This window comes from Nematolebias whitei, chromosome 22, assembly GCF_014905685.2.
Source record: "Nematolebias whitei isolate Nwh7 chromosome 22, NemWhi1, whole genome shotgun sequence".
Taxonomy (NCBI): domain Eukaryota; kingdom Metazoa; phylum Chordata; class Actinopteri; order Cyprinodontiformes; family Rivulidae; genus Nematolebias; species Nematolebias whitei.
In genome coordinates this window covers 9,069,664-9,090,192 of record NC_056519.1, presented here as the reverse complement: position 1 = coordinate 9,090,192, position 20,529 = coordinate 9,069,664, and the positions used below count along the sequence as shown (strand labels likewise).

The 20,529-nt window shown below is 38.3% G+C and overlaps 2 protein-coding genes across 2 annotated transcripts in view; both read right to left on the bottom strand.

The window, feature by feature from the left end:
- nrcama (neuronal cell adhesion molecule a) overlaps positions 1 to 10,799 on the bottom strand; it is a 73,641-nt gene extending 62,842 nt beyond the window's left edge. The window contains exon 1 of the mRNA XM_037695656.1: positions 10,677 to 10,799. The gene's annotated coding sequence lies outside the window, so the exon portion shown is untranslated. The remainder of the gene's footprint in view (positions 1 to 10,676) is intronic.
- Positions 10,800 to 15,410: 4,611 nt separating this feature from the next.
- The window catches only part of pnpla8 (patatin-like phospholipase domain containing 8), a 7,244-nt gene continuing 2,125 nt past the window's right edge, over positions 15,411 to 20,529 (bottom strand). Inside the window, exons 5-9 of the mRNA XM_037695657.1 lie at positions 20,256 to 20,427; positions 20,110 to 20,167; positions 19,707 to 19,901; positions 15,959 to 16,154; positions 15,411 to 15,713 (exon numbers count right to left, since the gene is read on the bottom strand). Of these exons, the coding sequence (XP_037551585.1) occupies positions 15,439 to 15,713; positions 15,959 to 16,154; positions 19,707 to 19,901; positions 20,110 to 20,167; positions 20,256 to 20,427 (896 nt within the window). The 3' untranslated portion in view covers positions 15,411 to 15,438. The remainder of the gene's footprint in view (positions 15,714 to 15,958; positions 16,155 to 19,706; positions 19,902 to 20,109; positions 20,168 to 20,255; positions 20,428 to 20,529) is intronic.

Below are 20,529 nucleotides of genomic sequence, written 5' to 3'. Positions count from 1 at the left end.
TATATATATATATATATATATACACATGTACCAGTATACTTTAATTCCAAAGGGAAATTAAATGTTGTTGTAGCTCATCTTCTGGTTTCCTTAGAGTTGTTATCGATGCTGATGTCTGTGGGCAGGAAGGATCTCTTGTAGCGGTCCGTCTTAGAGCAGATCTGAAGAAACCAGTTGCAGATGTTGATTTGTCTACTTGGACTTGGTGGATTTCTTGGTCTTCTTGGGCAGAACTCCTCCCTGAGCGATGGTCTCTCCTCCCAGCAGCTTGTTGAGCTTCTCGTTATTGCAGACAGCCAGCTGAAGGTGTCAGGGGATGATCCTGGTCTTCTTGTAGTCACGAGCAGCGTTTCCCACCAGCTCCAGGATCTCGGCGATCAGGTACTCAAGCACCTCTGCCAAGTAGACGGGGATGCGTCCACGGCACCTCCCTTTTTAACTCATTTGTGATTTGGGGCTGTAGCTGAGGTATTATTTGAGAGTTTTTGAGATGTTAATCAGCTGCTCCCAATTGTAAATACCACCTTGTTGTCATGGTTACGCATCACCAAATTTCCAAAAGCAAAACGGGTTCAGTAAAAATCATTCCAGCTGCACAGCATCTGATATCAGAGGAAATAATCATCCTAAAAAAACAGCAGTTTACATCCAGAAAAAGAGGAATTGAAGTTTTCAAAAACAACATCCCAGAGTGAAAGTTAACAGAGCTGCTCCAACATACAGTCACCTTGAGCGGCGCAATTCTAGAACATATCATCATCTATCTTCTAGGGCTGCAACAACGAATCGATAAAATCAATAAAAATCGATCATTAAAAGCATTGGCAACAAATTTCATTATCGATTCGTTGTGTCGCGCAATTATGCGTCTTTCACGGCACTGCGGAGCCGTTTCGGTTTGTTCACCTGCAGTTCATTGTCAATGCTGACTGACTGAATAAAGTTTTTAAAAAAAATGTTTAATCTGCAGCACGAGTTGAACAGAGCGAGGGGGGAGGAGGAAGCAGAGGCTGTTTTCAAAGGAAAATAAGTAAATTTCACAAATGACCGACGCAGAGAAAACTGTTCGACCCAAGTCCTCCAAAGTGTGGGAGATCTTCACAAAGATAAAAAATGAGAAACGTGCAGCTTTGAAAATTGACGACACGACACGAGAGAACCATGGAGATAAACGTAAACATGTCGGAGTCACGAGGAGGAGGAAGGAGCTGAACAGCAGATACAACTCGTCTCACTCCCATCTCATGTGTTGCAGGTGAGTCTCCACAATATTCTACATTTGTTCTGTTTCAAGAGAGAAAACGTAACGTCAGTCTGTCTGGAGCTGAAGCTGTTTGTTTGTTTGTTTATCTGAGTAATGACGGTGATAGAGAACGTGTGTGTTACTTTTTATTTTATTTAATTGGTACAAGCAGTGTTTAAATGTGATTTATAAATAAATCTAACACAAATATAATAATTTAATGATTAAGCTTCAACTTTTTATTTGTTGGCAAAGTCTGAAGACACTGCAGTTATGGCAGGATGAATTGCATTTAAACAGGAATTAAAGTAATTTATTACATCTACTCAAATGTGTGTAATTAAGTATTTTATATGTGTGTGTGTGTGTGTGTGAGTGTGTGTGTGTTTAATTTCTCTTTTAGCTACTTTTGCTGGAACCTAACGCTGTAAGTGAAACAAGGCATTTCTTGAGTTGCTGTAAATTATGTTATAATACATATTTACTCTCTCATTCCAGAAAACAACAACAAACAACAACAGCCTGCATGATGGACAGACATCATGGACACCACAGCAACAGCTGTCTTCACTGAAACATCCTGAACATGATCCGTCACTGACATGAGGCCTCTGTCGATGGTTGAAGACGAAGGCTTCACTTCAATAATCCACACTTTTAATCCAGGTTACAATAATCCACACTTTTAATCCAGGTTACACTCTTCCCTCAAGGACACATTTTACAAAGTAGCTACGTATTGTGCAGGTATAAAGATACATTTGTATATATTTTTGTGTACATTAATTTTTTTAAGCTATTTGACTAACTTTTATTTAATTCAATATTTTACTAACAGAATAGTCAAATAGCAACCTGTTTTTGTGCAAAGTGCTATGTCAGTCAAATGTTCAATTTTGGAATAAAGGGGTGGAAATTAAAACTTTTGTTTTTTCCCAGTCATCGATTAATCGAAAAATAATTGGCCGATGGATCGATTATTGAAATAATCGTTAGTTGCATCCCTACTATCTTCAGCTGTCAACTACAAGAAAATCCTGTTTTTTGTTTATGTTTCAGCTTTTAGCGATCTACTTAAATAGCAAAGAGCAACAACCCATAATAGACAGCTGAGTATAAAACATAATGTTTTTTAAAGAAAGGCTACTGTTAAACAGATAAGTGAGCACTGCTGCAAAAAGAGCCATTTCTGACAATCAAAGGAAAGAAGTCTTATGATTTAACATATTTTAAAAAGCTTTAGCCTGAAATCAGATGTTTCTGCTTTTCAGTCTTTAATATACATTGACATATTGGGCACAGTTTCAAACACAAAGCCCAAAACATTATTATTCTTTCATGTAAAAAAGACAAAACTAAAACTCAAGTGCTAAAGGGCCATGGTTAAACAAAACTATGCTATGAACATTTCAAAATGGGTATCAATGAGTGCAACTGATAAAGTTTCACTCAGAAAATGATGCTAAATATAAACATCAACTCTGTTTAGTGTATGTAAAAACATACAAAGAAATGATCAAGACATTTGAAACACCCCTCATGACTGAGCAGACTCTCATTTGGTGTCAAATTGCAATAAGCTAAAGTGCTAAAGCAGCACTGTGTCATTGTGCCAAGGTGACCAACACAACATGGCTCTGATTGGACAGTGTCTGGCAGCCCCTCCAAAAAAAAAAAAAAAATCTGTTTCAGCATCTTCAAGGGTAAAACTGAGAAAGACGACACAGCTATAGAGTGGCTGAGTGTGTCATCACAGACCGGAAATGCCATTAGATGCAGGGAGAACATCCAGAAGCCTCAAATGATGCTGAGTCAGAACAATGACTAATGAAATGACTTCATTTTTACAGTAAGTCATACACCCTGCAGCCTGGTCACCAATAGGTCAGTCCAGCTCACATCAAACGCATCTTGAAAGCTCATAAGTCAAGGTGACCACTACGATCGTTTGGATTTGCTGTTCCATTTTCGTCAAGCTGGATCGGAAAAATGTATAATAATCACAAACAGGGCTGCATGAACTTCAATGAAACATCGACTGTTGTATTCCAAGTCACTGGATTAGGAATTCACTGGAATGGTCAACCAAAGTTCAGCCTGCGACAGCAAAGCAAGATTTGTGGCGCAATCTTGGTAGGTGCTATGTGATGTCCTTACTGCCAGCAGATCGTGGATTTCCGAGGAAAAAAACACCACCTATACGTTGAAATAAACAAGCCCTAAAATATGTTTATGTAGACAGACGTCCAAGTTTTCTTCTCCTACGCAGTTGCCAACATCAGGAACTGCCAGTCCTTAATTAGTTTATCTGTAAAAAGACTCGTTTAAAGCTGATGTATGGCTTCTCCACCCTGAGAACCGCCTCTGGTTGTTGTTCTCCTCTTCTGCTGTCTGCCCAACTTGTTCCCTCCCACAAAGACATTCTTTCAGATTCAAGCAAAGGAAGACAAGATGGCTTTTTAACGGCCTTCTATCTAGGGTCACACAAAAAGGACGAAGGAAACAGAAGCTCAATTAAACTGGAAATGTAATTTCCGTTCTGTATGCAGTTATACTGACGACTGGCAGATGGTCAACAAAAAGCGTTCCCTAATAAATGAGAATAATCACATTCTTTGGAAGAAAAACATGCCCTGAGGTGAAGGAGATGTCACCAGTTTGATCCATTAGTGTCCCCGTATGTTTGATTAAGAATCATAACCTGTAGAAATCATGTGAAGCCCTGATTCTTTCCAACTAATCTCTTCCCTTTTTTGTTTCCCGCATCCAGTAAATAATGCTGTTCCACTCATCCCACCCAGTATAAACAGTATACGTATAAAAATTGGAGACCGTTTTTTTAAGACCAACCCCAAGTATTTATCTCTTGGGAGTATGACACCACATGAATGTACTGGGTGCAACATTTAACAAGGCAAACAGGAAAGGAACACAAAACCGGAAGGACAATGTGCTCAACATAATGGTACTTCTTCCAGCTAACTGTCAACAGTGGTGTACCGCAAGGCTCAGTCTTAGGATCCTCCTAGTGGTGTAGTCTATGTGATACTCGGACATACAGAGTATACCCAGTAGAAAAGCTTAAGAATTTCAGTATACCCACTTAAGTGTCCAATGATACATGACATATCATTAGACACTGATACGTTAAATGTCAGTTAAATGCTTCCATAACAATCTCTGTACGCAGCGTTTGTTTATTACATTCACTTATCCAGGGAATTATTGTGTAATTAATACTCCTGTACTTACTACTTAATACTTGAACATGTTTTGTTTTGATACCGTTTTATAAATTATATAACATGTTTTTAATACAAAGTCAACTATTGTACAAGGTTTGATGTTAATTTATTCAAATATAAGCATCAGAGAAATTTGAAAATGTTCAATATGCTTTAAAATCAAAATAAATTGACGATTGTATTAACCAGAGTACTTTGGTTTCTAAGCACAGTATATGGACCGAACGTGGTAAAGTTAGTTTTATGTTGGACGTTGGACATTTGCGCTTCGTGGCTTCAGCGGTGTCCAACGTAAAACTAAATTTACCGCGGTATAGCCACTACAAAAATGTAAACTACACCACTGGACCCACTCTCTTCACAATCTACATTCAACCTTTATTTATACAGGTTAATCCCATTGAGACTCGGGGACTCATTTACAAGAGAGAGCTGAAAATAAGTAATGAAGGTCTGTTCAATCCTGGTGCATCCTTACATTTCTATGCAGACGACACATCTGTGTTCTTTGTTTAAAACAGGTCTCTCTTGTAAATGAGTCCTCATGACTCATTGAGACGAACCTGTATAAATAAAGGTTGAATGAATGAAAAGCACAAACGTTTGTGTGAATTTTCCATTTATCTCCCAAATGTTGTCCTCATTGAAAATTGTTGGATTGTATACGTGGATTATTGAGCATGGACTTTGTTGTTTGCATTCATATTTTTCAATGTTTCTTTTTGTAGCCACGCAGTTTGTTTTGAATGTAGTTGGGTTATTTTGTATTTTTGTGGCTTTGTTACATTTTCTTTTATGACCTCTATCATGCTTCATAGTGTCTGTAATACTTTTTCTTTATTTTGACAGTTTTATTATCCTTTACATTGAAGATATGTGCACCTGTGAGGGGTCATTTCTATTTATTTTTAATCTTTTGCATTTTATTGTTAGGATCTTTGTGGTTTTTCATTTAATTTTATATCAAACCTGTTTTTATTTATTTTATTTTGGATTGCTCTGCAATCATTTCACATATTTCTGTTGTTTCTACCTACCGGTAGTTTTAGTTAGTTTGCTATTTCTGAAATTTCCTGCAAAGAATCAATAAAGCATCCATCCATTTCTGCTCGATGTGCATCAACTATAAACCTCATTTTAGGCCTCTTTTTCTGCCATTTTTCATTTCTTTTGGTCGATACATTTACAGTTGTATGCGTCTAACGTAGATATTTTAAACGTCAGCAGGGCTGCGTGTTGCAGTTGGTTAGACTCGCCTCACCGCGCCAAAGTCCCAGGTTTGAATACTGGCTAGGGTTTTTATTCAAGAAATTTGCATGTTCTCCTAAATGTGGAGTTTCTCCAGGAAATCTGGTTTCTTAAAGTCTAAAGCAATACTTGTTAGGTTATTTGAGATTCTAAACTGAGTTCAGGTGTGACTGTGATGGACCAACAACCTGCCTTATACAATGCTGCACAAAATGATGGATGCATGCATGGATGCATGGATGGATGGATAAAACTCAGTAACCAATCTGTCCTTCAGGTTTATAATGATTAAATAGCGTTCTTTTTCTTTATATTGCATCTTTTTATCCATTTACCATCTCCTTTGTCCTTTTATATCCTGTTTGTTTCATTTTATGTATTTAACCTGCTGTATTCAACTTAAAACCTTCCCTTTAAAATAAAAAAAAAGCTCAAATATAGATTTTTCTTGTCCTTGGAAGCAGCGTTTAATAAGCAGTAAAAGGTCTGTGAGCTTTGTTACACACAATCGGAGCCAGATAACCTAAAACATAATTGCAGCAGAAGCAGATAATATTCTCCTGCATATGTTTCAGCGTATGAAATTAAATCAAGTCATTCCGCCAGACTTGCTGACTTGCTTTCACACTTCGCAAGAGACGGTTTCTACCAGTCTGGCAAGTCTTCAGCTCTACCCCCCAGCCTCCCATCTGCCCACCTGATCCACAGAAACAACTCTAGCTGCTGCTTTACAGACATACATAGGAAAAAAAGAATGTCATTATTGACCTTTAAAGCACATTTATTAAACTGTAACTTTTACACAATATGTCCATTTGTATTCCAGCAGTTCTATCCATTTTGGTTCACTCTACTTCTCTTTAAACTTTAAACACCCTCTGTGTGTATTTTAATAACTAAGTCTACTGAAGTAGTAAAGCACCCGGATGACTTATAGTTTTGTTTAATTCAAAAATGCCAAACTCACACAGCACGGTTTACTTATGGTCCTTATGGTGCAGATCAAGATTTCCCTCCTTTCTCCTTCTGAAACACCCCCAACCATTGAAACAAAATAAAATTAATTAAAACCATCCATCTTGAAGGGAAGACGGGACCAACAGCACCTGCTCTTTCAGAAACCTACCAATATTCATCCAGGTTGTCCAACCCATCAATCCTTAGCCCTTCGTGTTAATTTTTAACGCCCCCGATGATGTAATAAAAACAGCCAAACACGTTCAGCTGCGAGCCAAAGGGCAAAATGAGACTGTTTACATTCCCCTCCCATCCCCTGACCACCAAATGCACCATCATCGCTGCAGGGCGCTATTAACCCGAAGGTTGTTTGATGCTAATTATATTCGTCTGGCTGCAGCTCCCACAGCAGTTCCATCAATATGAGCTAAATACCAGCCAAAGCTTCTTCAAAAGAACATCAAATTAAACTAAAGGAATCACATTTTATGCAAAAGCATGAATGCTGAGCATTGAACGACTTTGCTGAAATTTTCTGAAGGAGATAAACTGAAAGCTTAAAATAATAGCTTCCATATAAGAAGCAGTACATTAGCTCCAAAATCCAATTAATGTTTTAAAAACTGAGAGCTACCAGTTTTTTAGCTAAATGGAACGGATTACACTTCTGATTCCCAAAGAGCCTGACTACACAACTATGCCATCGCTTACAGGTAAATGCACCTAAACAGACCAACAACTCCGTCTTCTCGTCTAATGAGGCGCAGACAAGCAGAAGAGAAGAAGCAGAGATGGTGACACCACATCCACCATGAGTAATGGCTCGGGCTGAATCTGCTCAGAAGAGCTCAGCAGAAGCGGTCGCAAAGACCTGAGTGCCAAAACACAACGCACGCCTTGCCAAAATGTGCTTGTTCAAAAAGCATTTGGGGGAAATGAACTTCAGTGAAATGTTGACTGTTGTATTCCAAGTCGCTGAATTAGGAATTCACTGGAATGGTCGACCAAAGTTCAGCCTATACGATAATGAGGAAAGATTTGTGCCGCCATCTTGGTAGGTGCTATGTGATGTCCTTACTGCCAGCACGGCAGCAAATCGTGGATTCCCGAGGAAAAACGCTAACTTCTTGTTTTTGATATGGAGTCAAAATGAAATAAAAAGTTCAAAGATAAGTTTCTCCACAGGCGTTAAGACGGAGATGATCGTCTTGAGAAGACTGCCGCAAAACTCTGCCAGCGTTCCAGAAACCTACAAATTAATAACAGTTCAATCTAAGTTTTGATGTGAGATTCTTATCTGTTTATAAAAACTGTCACATTACTAGCAACATTACCGACATAAGGCTAGTGATTTTACTTTGGTTAAGAGTTTTAATGGAACATATTTAAAACTTGATTTTCATCCTGTTGAAACAGATTCTTCATAGCGTCTCGGTGCAATCCTGTAAAACAAATGCTGACTGAATGCTTAAGTCTTTCAAGTTACAGTTGTCTTTCCATAAGTTACATCTGTGTAAAATGTGTTTGTTTCTACTGATGTTTATTTCTGCCTATTTTGGATCCAACAGTGGGTTGTGATTAGACATGTCACGATAAACAATAAATCAATTAATCGCATGATAAATGAAAATTATTGACCTCATTTTCATTTATCGGCTTTATCGTTTCTTCGTCTCTCTCTTTCTACTGAAGACACTGGATGACAAAAAGCTCAACTCTGGTGTTCTTCACTGATCCCTCCGTTTCTCCTTTCTTTAAAATCTGTTTAAACCGTCCAAAATCGTGTTTTTAGATCGCTAAAGGCAGCTAAGCTACGAGCTAAGCTAACAGGCTGACCTCGGGGAAAAAACCTCCGTCTTGTCGAAGCTCCAAAATTCACAGTTGAAACCCGTGCCTTCGTGTAAAAAGTTGTTTTTCTCTGCAAAAAGAAGCTGAGAACTTGTTTAGTGATTTTTTATTAAAAGCTCTGTGTGAAAAATGTTGTTAAAGAGCTCAAACCACACCCAGCGTCCACCATTTTCAGAACCGAATAAAAGATGGAGACAGCTCATGTCATGTCAGGGTGCCTCCATCCCATTTTTCTTATAGAGTCACGCTGCTCGCTCCCTCACTATCCATCCTTTGACGCTGCTCGCTCCCTCACTATCCATCCTGCAGTTCAAACAGTCTTACACTGCCATCCAATGGTCAAAAAAGGTACTACACTCAAAACAAATCAATATTTCTTCTTAAATTTGACAATAATTACTAATAATTGTCAAATTTCAAACAATATTATCGTTTATCGCAATAATTTCTGAGACTGAATCACCCAGCAAAATTTGTTATCGTGACAGGCCTAGTTGTGACGACACAGAACTTCTCTCTTCTTTACATTAAAGGCTAATAATATGTGCGAAAGAACAGATTAGAACAGCAACTCTCCCATTCATTGAAATGTTGCCCAGATTTTTGGTGTATTACTGGATTAAAACAGCGCGCTGCAGATTAAAAAGTGCAGATTTGAAGTGAAAACATTGTCTCGTTAACCTGCATCACAGACTAACAATTAGCATTTCACTGCTCAGACCGTCTCTTCTACTGCAATATTTTCTTCACCATATTTATCACCCGCCACTAACGTGCATGAGACGATCATCTTTTTGCCTGTGTCTGTGTGTTCATGTGTATGTTAGCAAAATATCTCAGAAACCTGTGAGATCTTAATGAAACTTTCAAAGTAAGCACAATTAACTTTAGTCAATCCACTTCAAGATGGCTGCCACAGCTAATCGACATTAGAAACATAAAAATGTTTTTAACCTGGTCAGTTTTACAGACACCGAGTTAAAATTTAACCAGGTAGTAGCTGAGAGTCATCCCAAACACACACTCTAGATTAATTTAGAGTTTGGGATTTAATGTTAATTTCAAAGTTTGGACAAAATGGATATAACCTTATATGGAAGGATTTTAGTCTAAAACTCTGTCATCAAAGCATCTCTTTGGAAAATCCAGCCTTATATTTCATGACCAAACATTATATGAAGGGATTTCCCAACGCTAAGAGAATCTGCAGAGAAAATGTGTCAGTTTCAAAGAAAATCAAACAGTTTATTTAAATAAACAAGTTGGAAAACCTCTAATTAGGTTGATTAAAACATTACGAACTATTTTTGTTATTGTGATAGCTAGATTGTGTATTTGCATATTTACACAAAATTCAGCATTTTCACTACTTTTTTTTTGTCTTATGTTGCCTACACAAGTCACAAATCCTATATTTTAAATCAGCTCACTCTTTATAGAACTACTTTATAGAGAAACATCAGTTTCTGTTTCAGCAGAAAACAATCAAATTAGGCTTATGCTGACTCTAAAATGGAAGAAAATGATGAACTGGGCAGTGCAGGTTTTAAATAAATCACATTTCTCCTTATTCCTTTAAATTGTACTTTGTAATAAAAGGAGATTTCACTCAGTTATAGATGACAAGTACAAAATAAAAAGCTTCATTAAAGCTCGAGTGTGATGTGACAATATGGATGGAGAATAAATCTGCCCAGATAAAAGCCGCCTGCCTCCCTGAGCTCCAGCCAGCAGCATCAGGCCTGTCTGCCATCCGGCAGAACAAAACCTGCTGCACGGAGGAAGGACGGGAACAAATCCAGTCAGTCTGCACTGCTGCTCTGCCTCCTGCTGCTCTGCCTCCTGCTGCTCTGCCTCCTGCTGCTCGCTTTCATGGAGGCTCTTTAAGATACAGCGCGTGCGGCGCAGACACCGAACAGCCTGCAACCATCCGCCTTTCATCCGGATAATAATAATAAAAATGATGAAAAAAATAACGACAACCGCGTCCATTTATCCCACATGTATCATGTGCACCTGATGAATATAGATCAGCATCATCATTATGGGACAATGCGGCAATAGTCCCTTTGTAATAAAAAGGAGAGCGGACATCTTCAAAGAAAGGAAAATAGAAAAAGGATGTTCACGCTCACCGTTTTTCCTGTCAGTGATGCTGCTGAAGATGATGAGGTGAAGGTGTGTTGGAGGGACTGTGCCCGGCTGGTGTGTCCATGCTCCCCACAAGCCCCCTCCTCCTCTCTCAGCTGCTGCAGCAGCAAGCTGTGGCCCACCTCCGATCCATCCGCTGTGCTCCCCACCACCCCCACCCCCTCCGCTGTCAAAAAACAGAAGATCGTCGATGTTGACAAGAGCGCTCACTCGTTCACAAAAAGTCCGCTCCGTTTTCTCCACGTCGGCGTGGCCTCGTTTTTCTTCTTGGATGCGTTCTCCTTGAGAAAACTGGCAATAAATAAATAAATTCATTCAAGTTACTCGAAAATAGTAAATACATACTTTTTTTTTTTTTTGTACGACGTAAGCCTACTGAATTTTGCTAGTTTGCTCACCCTTTTCTGGTTGCCCATTTTTGTTGCGCGCATTTTATTGGACTAAACTTGTTGGCAGCGTCCTGTTGTCACGTGTACTTTTACGCGACATGCTGAAGAAGACACAAACAAACATGTCAGAGTTACACATCTTCGTGTTCAATATTTCTTTCTCGTTTCGAATCCCGCGCTGAAACAAGAAATATTCCCTGCAGCGCCCCCTCAACTGAGCGGCAGCAGCGGAAACTGCAACTATGATATGCATTTATGCATCACATGGTAGCGCTAAAAATCAAAAACCTTCTGTGCTAAACAATCAAATTTAGCATTTTATTGACTAGTTTCATTTTAAACATTGCTCATTTTTTTATAGACTGAAACCTTTTTTACATTTCAGGCATTTTATAAATGTGCATCTTGGGGTGTTTAGAAATAGTACATAACAAATACCAACACATTCTTATTTAATAGAAATATTGGATATGCCACCAGTAACTTTGATCAACTCCAAATAGTAAAATCAATTATATGATTTGTTTAATGCATTCATAAGAAAATCAGATGTGAAATCCTACATTACTTTTTTTTAAACAAGTAAACTAAATTGAACTGAATATACACTTTTTATAGTAGTAGAGTTCCAACATGACAACTACGCAGAAAAACCTCAGTTCTAGTCAGGGATGGATCAAGCAATGTCTCCTATACAATAAACATCTGTCATTTATGCAGCAGCTGTCAACATATTTTGAGCTTAGACTACTTTTTACGAGCAATTTGTTGCAAGTTTAAACACCTAACTGTTTAAAGGCTTGTTTTAAACCATCTCAGTGTTGAGTGTGATGACAAAGTTTATGCAGCAGAGAATCTGAAACAGTGGATACTGACAGACACTTTCATAGCGTGTGACCACACCGCTGTGTAAACTGCTCTGACGTGAAGCTCCTCTCAAACTACACCTCTCCAGCCAGAAATGCTCTTTAGTGTCTTTGTGTGACTTAATGTTCACAGCTGTTTTCCTATTTTTATATTTATTTGTTGTTTTTGCAATCCAACTACTACTATACAATTAGTGCTGCTTTAGCCATTCACTTATCAAACTGTTCAGCTCAATGAAGACAAGGGTCCCATGACTTTTGAATTACATAACTTTTATACTTTAGAAAATATTGAAATGTATTTTTTTAATCCGCCTTCCCCAATTCCTTGATAAATCATTTTCTTTAAAATCTGCTTCAACTTACGACTAACCTGGATAAATAAAGGCTAAATGAAAAAATGAAAAACTTGCTCTAATTTTCAGACATGCTACTTTTAGCTATCCTTTGGCTACTTTTAGCTAAACTGGCTATTTCGAGCTAGCAGAGCTTTAGAAATGCTCAAACGCTTTTAGCTATTCTTTTGCTACTTCCAGCTAATATTTTGCTAGATTTATATGTTAGTGTTTTTCTCCTTTTAGCTATTATTTAGCCGCTTTCAGCTTGCATTTAGCTAATTTGGGCTTTAAGTTGGGTGTTTTGCATGTTATTTTTTAGCTAATGTTCTGCTTCTCTTTTCAGTTTCAGCTTCTTCAGCTATTTATCACTCAGCATTAAGATGGCTTTATAATTAAACATGAAAATTCAATGATTTAATTTCTTCTTCCTGCAACAGGAGCCGAAATCATGAAGCTAAACACACCTTGCCGTCACTAGATCTAAGCCAGATCGCTCTCGAGCTGTGAGCTTTAGCCTGTTTAAACAGCTAAAGATACACGACGACGAGTTTGACACTCGGCAGACTTTAGATTCCCTGCAGTTTGTGTTTATCTAGCAGACCTCCTGACCTGGTTTGATGTGAACCAGTCTCCCTGCTGATGATTGACAGGAGCCTCATCACACCGATTATCCCGGGATGACTCAGATAAGACTTTTTCTAAGACAAACAGGATGCATAAAAACATTTCCTTCTTGTTTTTCTGCAGAAGCTTCACACCGACTCAGGACTCACTTACAGAACCGGACCTACAATGATTTCAGAGAAAGATATGTTGGCTCCTGTTAAAAAAAATAAATAAATAAATGCAGCGAGAGCCAACAGAGCATTGACGATCTGGCAACAACTAAAATACAACAAAAACAAAAAATATATGTATTTTTTTGCATCACAACAAGCAGAAATGCACTTTAAGCAGCAAAATAAAGCTGGTTGTGTAACTCGCTTCTGCCAGATCTGGACCAAATATAGGCAAGCGTGGGAACATTTGAGAATATTGTAAATAAGAAGGGGAATATATCGGTTGCTAGGCAACAACATAAACCCACATGATCCGACTCTGCTTGAGGAAGAGAGACAGATGAAGTTATACATTCACATCTTCCTCAAAAACTACATCTGATGCCAAAAATCCCACAAACTTGAACATTTGTTGTAAATTTCAGGACGTCTTGACCAGAATCGGGTTTACTCGCTGAAAGGACCTTGAATCAGTCGGCGGCGTTCAGGAAACAATTGATGGAACAACGCCAAGGAACGATAATGGATATTCAAAATGATCAAAACTATACAGATTCTTCATGTGCAGCAGTGTCTTCTTGGCACAAGAGGCCTAAAAGAAAAGCAGACAAATACGACGTGCCTAGAATACTTACTTTCCAAACAGGTGAGACGTCAAGCAGCACTGTTTTTAAATCAGGTTTTATTGTTTTATGACATCGAGTCATTTTTAAATACCATTAAAAATGAAAGGTGGCAGGAATCACATCAGTCAGGTTCTCACCAGGTTAAAAATGTGCATTCAATCTAAATAACCAAACTGAGAAGTTCAAGTTAGATCAAAGACATGATATATATATTTTTATATTAAACTAACAAGTCGTTGCTCATATCAGAAGAGACATGCTTTGTACAGTGATGAACAAACGTGCACGGTTGCAGGTGAATGTGCAGGCACCGGAGCAAGAAGAACTCAGAAGGCGTTCATTATTAGTTTAAAATTAATGTGAAATTCCTAAAAATACATCCTACAAAGTGCACGTTATCTTTCTGTACAGGGTTATGAACAGGCCGTCGTGTTCAGGTTCTCTCTTTTTACACCTTAATATTTATAAGTTAAGTATTAGTTTACTTTTATTTTTCTTCTTTCCTCCCCTTGTTTCCTCTTTAAGGAAGGAAAAGGAGGAAATTAAAGAGAAAAAAAAGAGGGGAAAAAAATAAAAATTGGAAAAAAGAAAACCGGGAAAAGAAAGAAAAAAAGGAAAAAACAAACAAAAAAATTTCACTTTCATTTTTCCCTTTCTTTATCTACACCCTTTTTTCCTCATTAAGGAACAAAAAAAGAAAAGAGAAAAAATGAAACAAAGGAAAAAGGGGGGAAAAAGAGAAAAAGAAAAAACAAAGCGGTAAAAATAAAAAATGAAAAATATATCTTTAATATATATAAATATATTTTTTCTCTTTCTTTTTTTTCATATTTTCCCTTTTTTTCCTCTAAGGAAAAAATGAGAAAAAGGAAAAAAAGAAAGGAAAATTAGAAAAAAGAAAAAAAGGGGGAAAATGAGAAAAAGGAAAAAAAGAAAGGAAAATGAGAAAAAGGGAAAAAAAAGGGGGGGGGGGAAATGTTGAAAGTTTTTTTCCTCTTTCATTTTTTCCCCTTTCTCCTTTCTTTTTCAACCCCCCTTTTTTTCCTCATTAGGAAAAAAAAGGAAAAAAGTGAAGAGAAAAAGAAAGGAACAAGTGGAAAAGAACAAAAGGGAAAAGAAAGAAAAGAGGGGTAAAAACAAAAAAAGAAAACATATATCTTCAGTTTTTTTCTTTTTTCATTTTTTTCTTCTTTAAGGAAAAAAATAAGAAAAAAAGAGAAAAAAGAAAGAAAAAAGAGAAACAAATGGAAAAAGAAAAAAGGGAAAAGAAAAAGTAAAAAAGCGGGAAAATGAAATAAAGGAACAAAGGGAAAAAAAATAAAAAATCTTACATTTTTTTCTCCTTTTTTCCTCTTTAAAGGGGGAAAAGGAAAGAAAAAAAGTAAAAATCCCATCTTCAAAGTACACAAAGTACACACAAAGAACATAATGTTCATGTGTGTGTCATGCAGTGGACTTGTATCTCACTCTGTGCTCAAAGATCAACACTTTCAGGATGTTGATGCGTTTCTTTCCCTATTCATCCTGATGATTCCACTTTAATATCTTTTGTTTTAGATCTAACAACAAAATGTGTAAATAATAAATTACATTACATGGTTTTCAACACTTGTCCTAACTTGTTAAAAACAAGGTGTTTTTGTGTGTGTTGGCTGATCAGGACCAACTTGTGTAAACATTTGGCCACAGAAGCCACATTTTCCAAACACTTGGTGGTCTCTTGTAATAAAACCTTCTTAAGCTCGTGGTTAGAGCTTGGAGATGAAGGGGATCCCCTCGTACATGTCGGCTTTGAGCTTCGCCCACTCGGCCAGCCTCTGCATGGCGCCCTTCTCCTGACTCAGCACGCTCGTCGCCTTCCTCAGCTTGGCCTCGTTGCGCTCGAGGTAGTGCTCCGCCTCGCTTTTGAGGAAGTCGAGCTTCTCAATGCGGCTCTCGTTCAGCGGGACGTCCTCGCTCATGTAGGGGTTGAAGCGGAAGTAGGTGTCGGGTGGCAGGAGGGCGTCCAGCATGGTGTGCACCTCTGAAATCAAATACTTAAAGTAAGGGAACTAGAGCGCTTATCATCAATCCAATCATCTTTTATTGATATAAAGTGTACTGGAACCATTTCTCCTAATTGATATTTACACAAAACAGAAGTTGGATTGTCTGATAAACCATCTAACTTAGATTCCCCCACCCTCATGAAACCAGTGGGCGTGTAATGACACCTCTAACCATGGTTTATAGAAGACAACACTTCCTGCTACGTTCTGTTCTTCTTACCCTCGGTGTCCGTGGCGCTGCTGATGACGTGAGCCAGCTTCGTCTTCAAACTCGTGTAGGTCGTGCCGTTTCTGCCGGCCGTCTCGTACCGCCCGGTGCCCAGAGACAGCACGCACTGCAGAGGCGTGTTCGGCCACAGACACTTGCACTCGTGAATGGCCAAAGCTGTGGGGTTGTTGATGAGAAGCCCTCCATCCTGAACAGGAAAAGACACCTTTGGTATCGCTTTGAGAGATTAGATTAATGAGGGAGATTATCTTTAATTTGTTATGAATGTGTAGTACTTGTAGAGAAATGTTAAGAAGAAGGGAGGACTGGACAGAGAAAAAGATTGATGATACTCCTGAGAGAGAATAAGGACAATCTGTTTGGATGAATGGGTCACCAGATTTAGCTCTCATGTTTTATCTCAGGGTGTCCCTACACCCCAGTCTGGACCTTATCCAAGCTCTGAAATACCTCAGAGTTGACTCTGTTAAGGACAGAGTGGTGAATTATCTTTACTCTGCACAGGATAAGCTTTTCACAGGTAACGGAGCGGTGGAGAAATGTCCACAATTAAACAATAAAAACCCACTGTAGATCTGAGGAACAGACAGAAAACACATTTAACATGATCTTTTTAGAAGTTGTTTAGCGTTTATATCTATTAATTTATTTTAAGTCTCATTATTAGGAACATATCAACACATGAACAAGATATAAAAGTCAGTAAACGAGGGACGTTTACACAAATTCCACCTCTGTACAAAGTCTAAATAAACCTTTTTTTGAAGTTTATGTGTGGGTTTATGATTTGTCAGAATCCTGAGAAATACCTCTGCTAGTGCCGAATACTAGAGTGAAAGTGAGACCGGTGGGCGGTAAAGTTGGTGCAAACCGTTGAGGAAACGCCACAAATCCCTACAAGGAACGTGGACGACTATACAGCCAGACGCAACTCATCGACCTCCAGCTTTCCCGTCCAGTTGCCACACCAGAGTCAAAAAGGAACGGGCGCAGAAGTGCAAAGAGAATTAAAATATTAAGAGTTTAAAGTAAATCGTACACCGCATTTGTAAAAGACAGACTTTGATAAGAGGTTACAGTAGAATGAAATCCACACTTTCTGGAAAAACAAAGGCCCGAGTCAGTAAATACATTTACAACAAGGTTAGGATGATTTTCTAACTGAAACGTGGCACAGGGCTATTAATGTGGACCTTTGATTTAAGAAATGCCAGAGGAGAGAGAAGGGACACAGCTAATTTAGTTTAAGTAGGTTATCTGAATGAAGCTAAGCCTTTAGCCTAATTGTTCCTAATTAGGAGCATCTAAAGATATCTGACCCCATAATCAAACATCATGAAATGGTACAAATCAGTCAGGGCAGCTCTTCAAAGGCACACATACAAGAGTGGAGAGGTAGAAAGTACAATATAATGGTGCTACTTCAGTTGTAGCCGATTCATTCAACCTTTCTGAGCTCGACAATAAACAACTGTGTCGTCGGCATAGGAATGTGAGGATGCATCAGGAATGATCTGACTTGCATTATGTAGATTGTGAAGAGGGTGGGTCCTAAGACTGAACCTTGTGGTACACCTTTGTTAACAGTAAGATAACGGGAAGAAGTACCATTATGTTGAAGATATTGCCTTTGATCTGAGAGATAATTTGAGAACCAACCAATAGTGTGATCTGAGAAACCGGTTTCTGAGAGCTTATGACATAAGATGTCACGGTCCACAGCTGATGGAACATGAATACACGCGGAGACATTTGAAAACTCTGAGGTGTTACGGAGAAACTCATGAGGATTCTCACTAAAGCCATTCTAGTCATTTTCCATCTTTGCCTCTGACACCTGATCATGGCTTTAAAGGATAATTCAGCTGGGGGGGGCGCTTTTGTTAGAAGTCTAACAAATTCACACACATGTAGTTGATGCAGACACACACTGATCTGAGAAACAGTGACTCTCATTGTTGAAGTTTGAAAATGCAACAATCAAAACATTTTTAATGACTCGTAAACTGATCAAGATCCTACATTTAAAATAGTTAAAATGAGTGAAAATTTAAGTTTAAAAAAAGTACGGTAGTTAAAAGCTAAGAATTGTAAGACAGAAATGTCAGATTGCTTCATTTTTCCGATGCATTTTTCAAACATATGTTTATATTTAATCTGTTCGTTCAAATGGTGAAAAGGTTCCTGAGCAGTTCAGGGATTATTTCATATTACCGTATTTTCCGCCGTACACGTCACATCGCAAGTTGCATCGGTCCAAATATGTCTAATAAAGTGGAAAAAAACAAATACGTTGCTTTGCCACATAAGTCGCATCTATTATGCATCACCGCTGACGCGTCACTGAAAACCTGAAAATGTGGCCGGTGTTGTGGCTGCCAAATGGCGGCCGCGAAAGCATGCACAGGAGGACTTTAACAAGAATAACAGTTATAAACAATTATTTTTTGCTCTAAATTATAGTAAAGGTGTGTCTCAGTTGAACTTTCCTTGGCAAGCCAAGTGTGTCATTAATAGCCACTTTTACCTATTAATGAGACACTTGGCTTGCCACATCAGTCGAGGGCCCTCTACTGGTTGAAAATGGTAGTGTTTAAAAAAAAAAAAACGAAGTCCAGATGACATGATTCAACCTTTTTTGTTGTTATATACCTGGATGACTGAGAAAACAAACTTTGTGTTTTTGAAACCATTAGTGAAAAGGCCAGACTTCAGGGGTATCTGAGGCAGGCTTGAAACACAAGAGTCAGGGTGGCTTCTGGGTAATACCAGATGGCTAGGCCTCAGACTGACGAAGCCTCTTGGATGAGGGGCGAAACGTTTCTTTTTTAACAAAAAAACGAAGTCCAGATGACATGATTCAACCTTTTTTGTTGTTATATACCTGGATGACTGAGAAAACAAACTTTGTGGTAGTGTTTAATATTTTCCATGTCAGATCTTAGCCAAAAAAACAAATATGTTGGTTCGCTCTATAAGTCGCAGGCATGCTAATTTATGCACAAAACTGCGAAAACTACGGTAAACTTTAATTTACACTTTTATTTGACTCGTCAGTATTCAAATCGTCACCCACCTCATTTTCTCACTTGCAGAGGTCATTTCTCAGTTTTTCAGGTTCTACACCATGTAAGTTTTTGCAAGTGTAGAAACTGTCCTAAATGTTTGAGCAAAGTGTCTTTCAAGCATATTTTTAAAAGTTTTACAACTTATTTTATTGCATTTGTTTGTATGTGTCTTGCTCCTGTGTCATTCATGGTGTTTTTATGATGATGCACGTTTTTAGGATTCATTTTATTTTATTTGGGGATGGCTGATTTGGCACATTCTTAGAGCTTTTTGCCTTTTTTTCCCCCCTCCACGCTGCAGTTTGCATTTATTTTTAGTTGTGCAAAGTTGTGCAAAATGCATAAATAAAAGAACAGGAGCTATAAAGAGTACAAGAACACAGAAGCAGAGAAACTACGTTAAAGCAGATTTTGGAGAACCGAGGTTTTGAATGAACTGAAAAGATCTCAATGCATTTCTATGAAGATAAAAAAAAAATACAGTAAAATATTTTAAAAACATAAAAAATGTAACTACTAAAACACTTAGTACACTATTCTCAATCAAGCTGAACATTTTGATATATGAATGGTTAAAATTGCAAAAGTGTTATTTTTTTGTTTGTTAGCAAAATAACAGTTAACTGACCTATCTGAGCCATTTATTAGCAGCTCTTCTAGCTGTGTCATACCTGATGAAGGTCTTTTCCCAGAACAAATTCCTGGAAGTATCCGGGGGCGGCAGACGAGGCCCTGATGGCCTGCCACATCTTATGTTTGCAGTCTCCAAGGTAGTGGGATCTCACTCCAGGCATGAGTCTGTAGTTCCTGAACACATGGGCCTTCAGAGGCAAGCCTCTGTTGACAATGGTGCTCACTGCTGACACCTAGTGGTCAACACAAAACACGAGGCCAGCTTTTTCTTTTTAGATTATCTTGGCAATAGAAAGCAGCAACAGTACAAACAGTAAATAAAATATAAGCACAGAAATAAGTGCACGCCAGTGTGAACAGAAAACGTTGTTTACATGATGAAACGAGAGCAAAGGCTGTAATAGAAAAAGTAAGAATGGTAGATTTTAAGTCATAACTTACTTTGGGGCAGTGTGGGTCCCTGGCACTCTCAATCATGCTCCCCTCACCCATACGTTCTCTAAAGAAACCAAACCAGCCGATCACCTAGTCTCTAGAGTTAATAATGTGTAAGTTGTGGGTTGGAAGGCTGGACTTCGCAGACTTACTTGAGGAGATTTTCCCATGTTTCACTGTCGTAGAAAGCATGGCTCCAGCCCATCTTCACAGTTCCAACAATGACGTTCTGCTTAAAGACACCTGAACCCAGTTTTCTGTAAATTTCCTCGCACTCTTCCAGGGGGAGCTGAAAAATCCCCAGCATGAAAGCCAAGACGGCACCTGTTGATAAATCACATGATTAGAACATGAGCATGCCCAAGACAATATACTGTATATTAAGAATAATGCAAATCCAGATCCAGTTTGACATCACACCAGAAG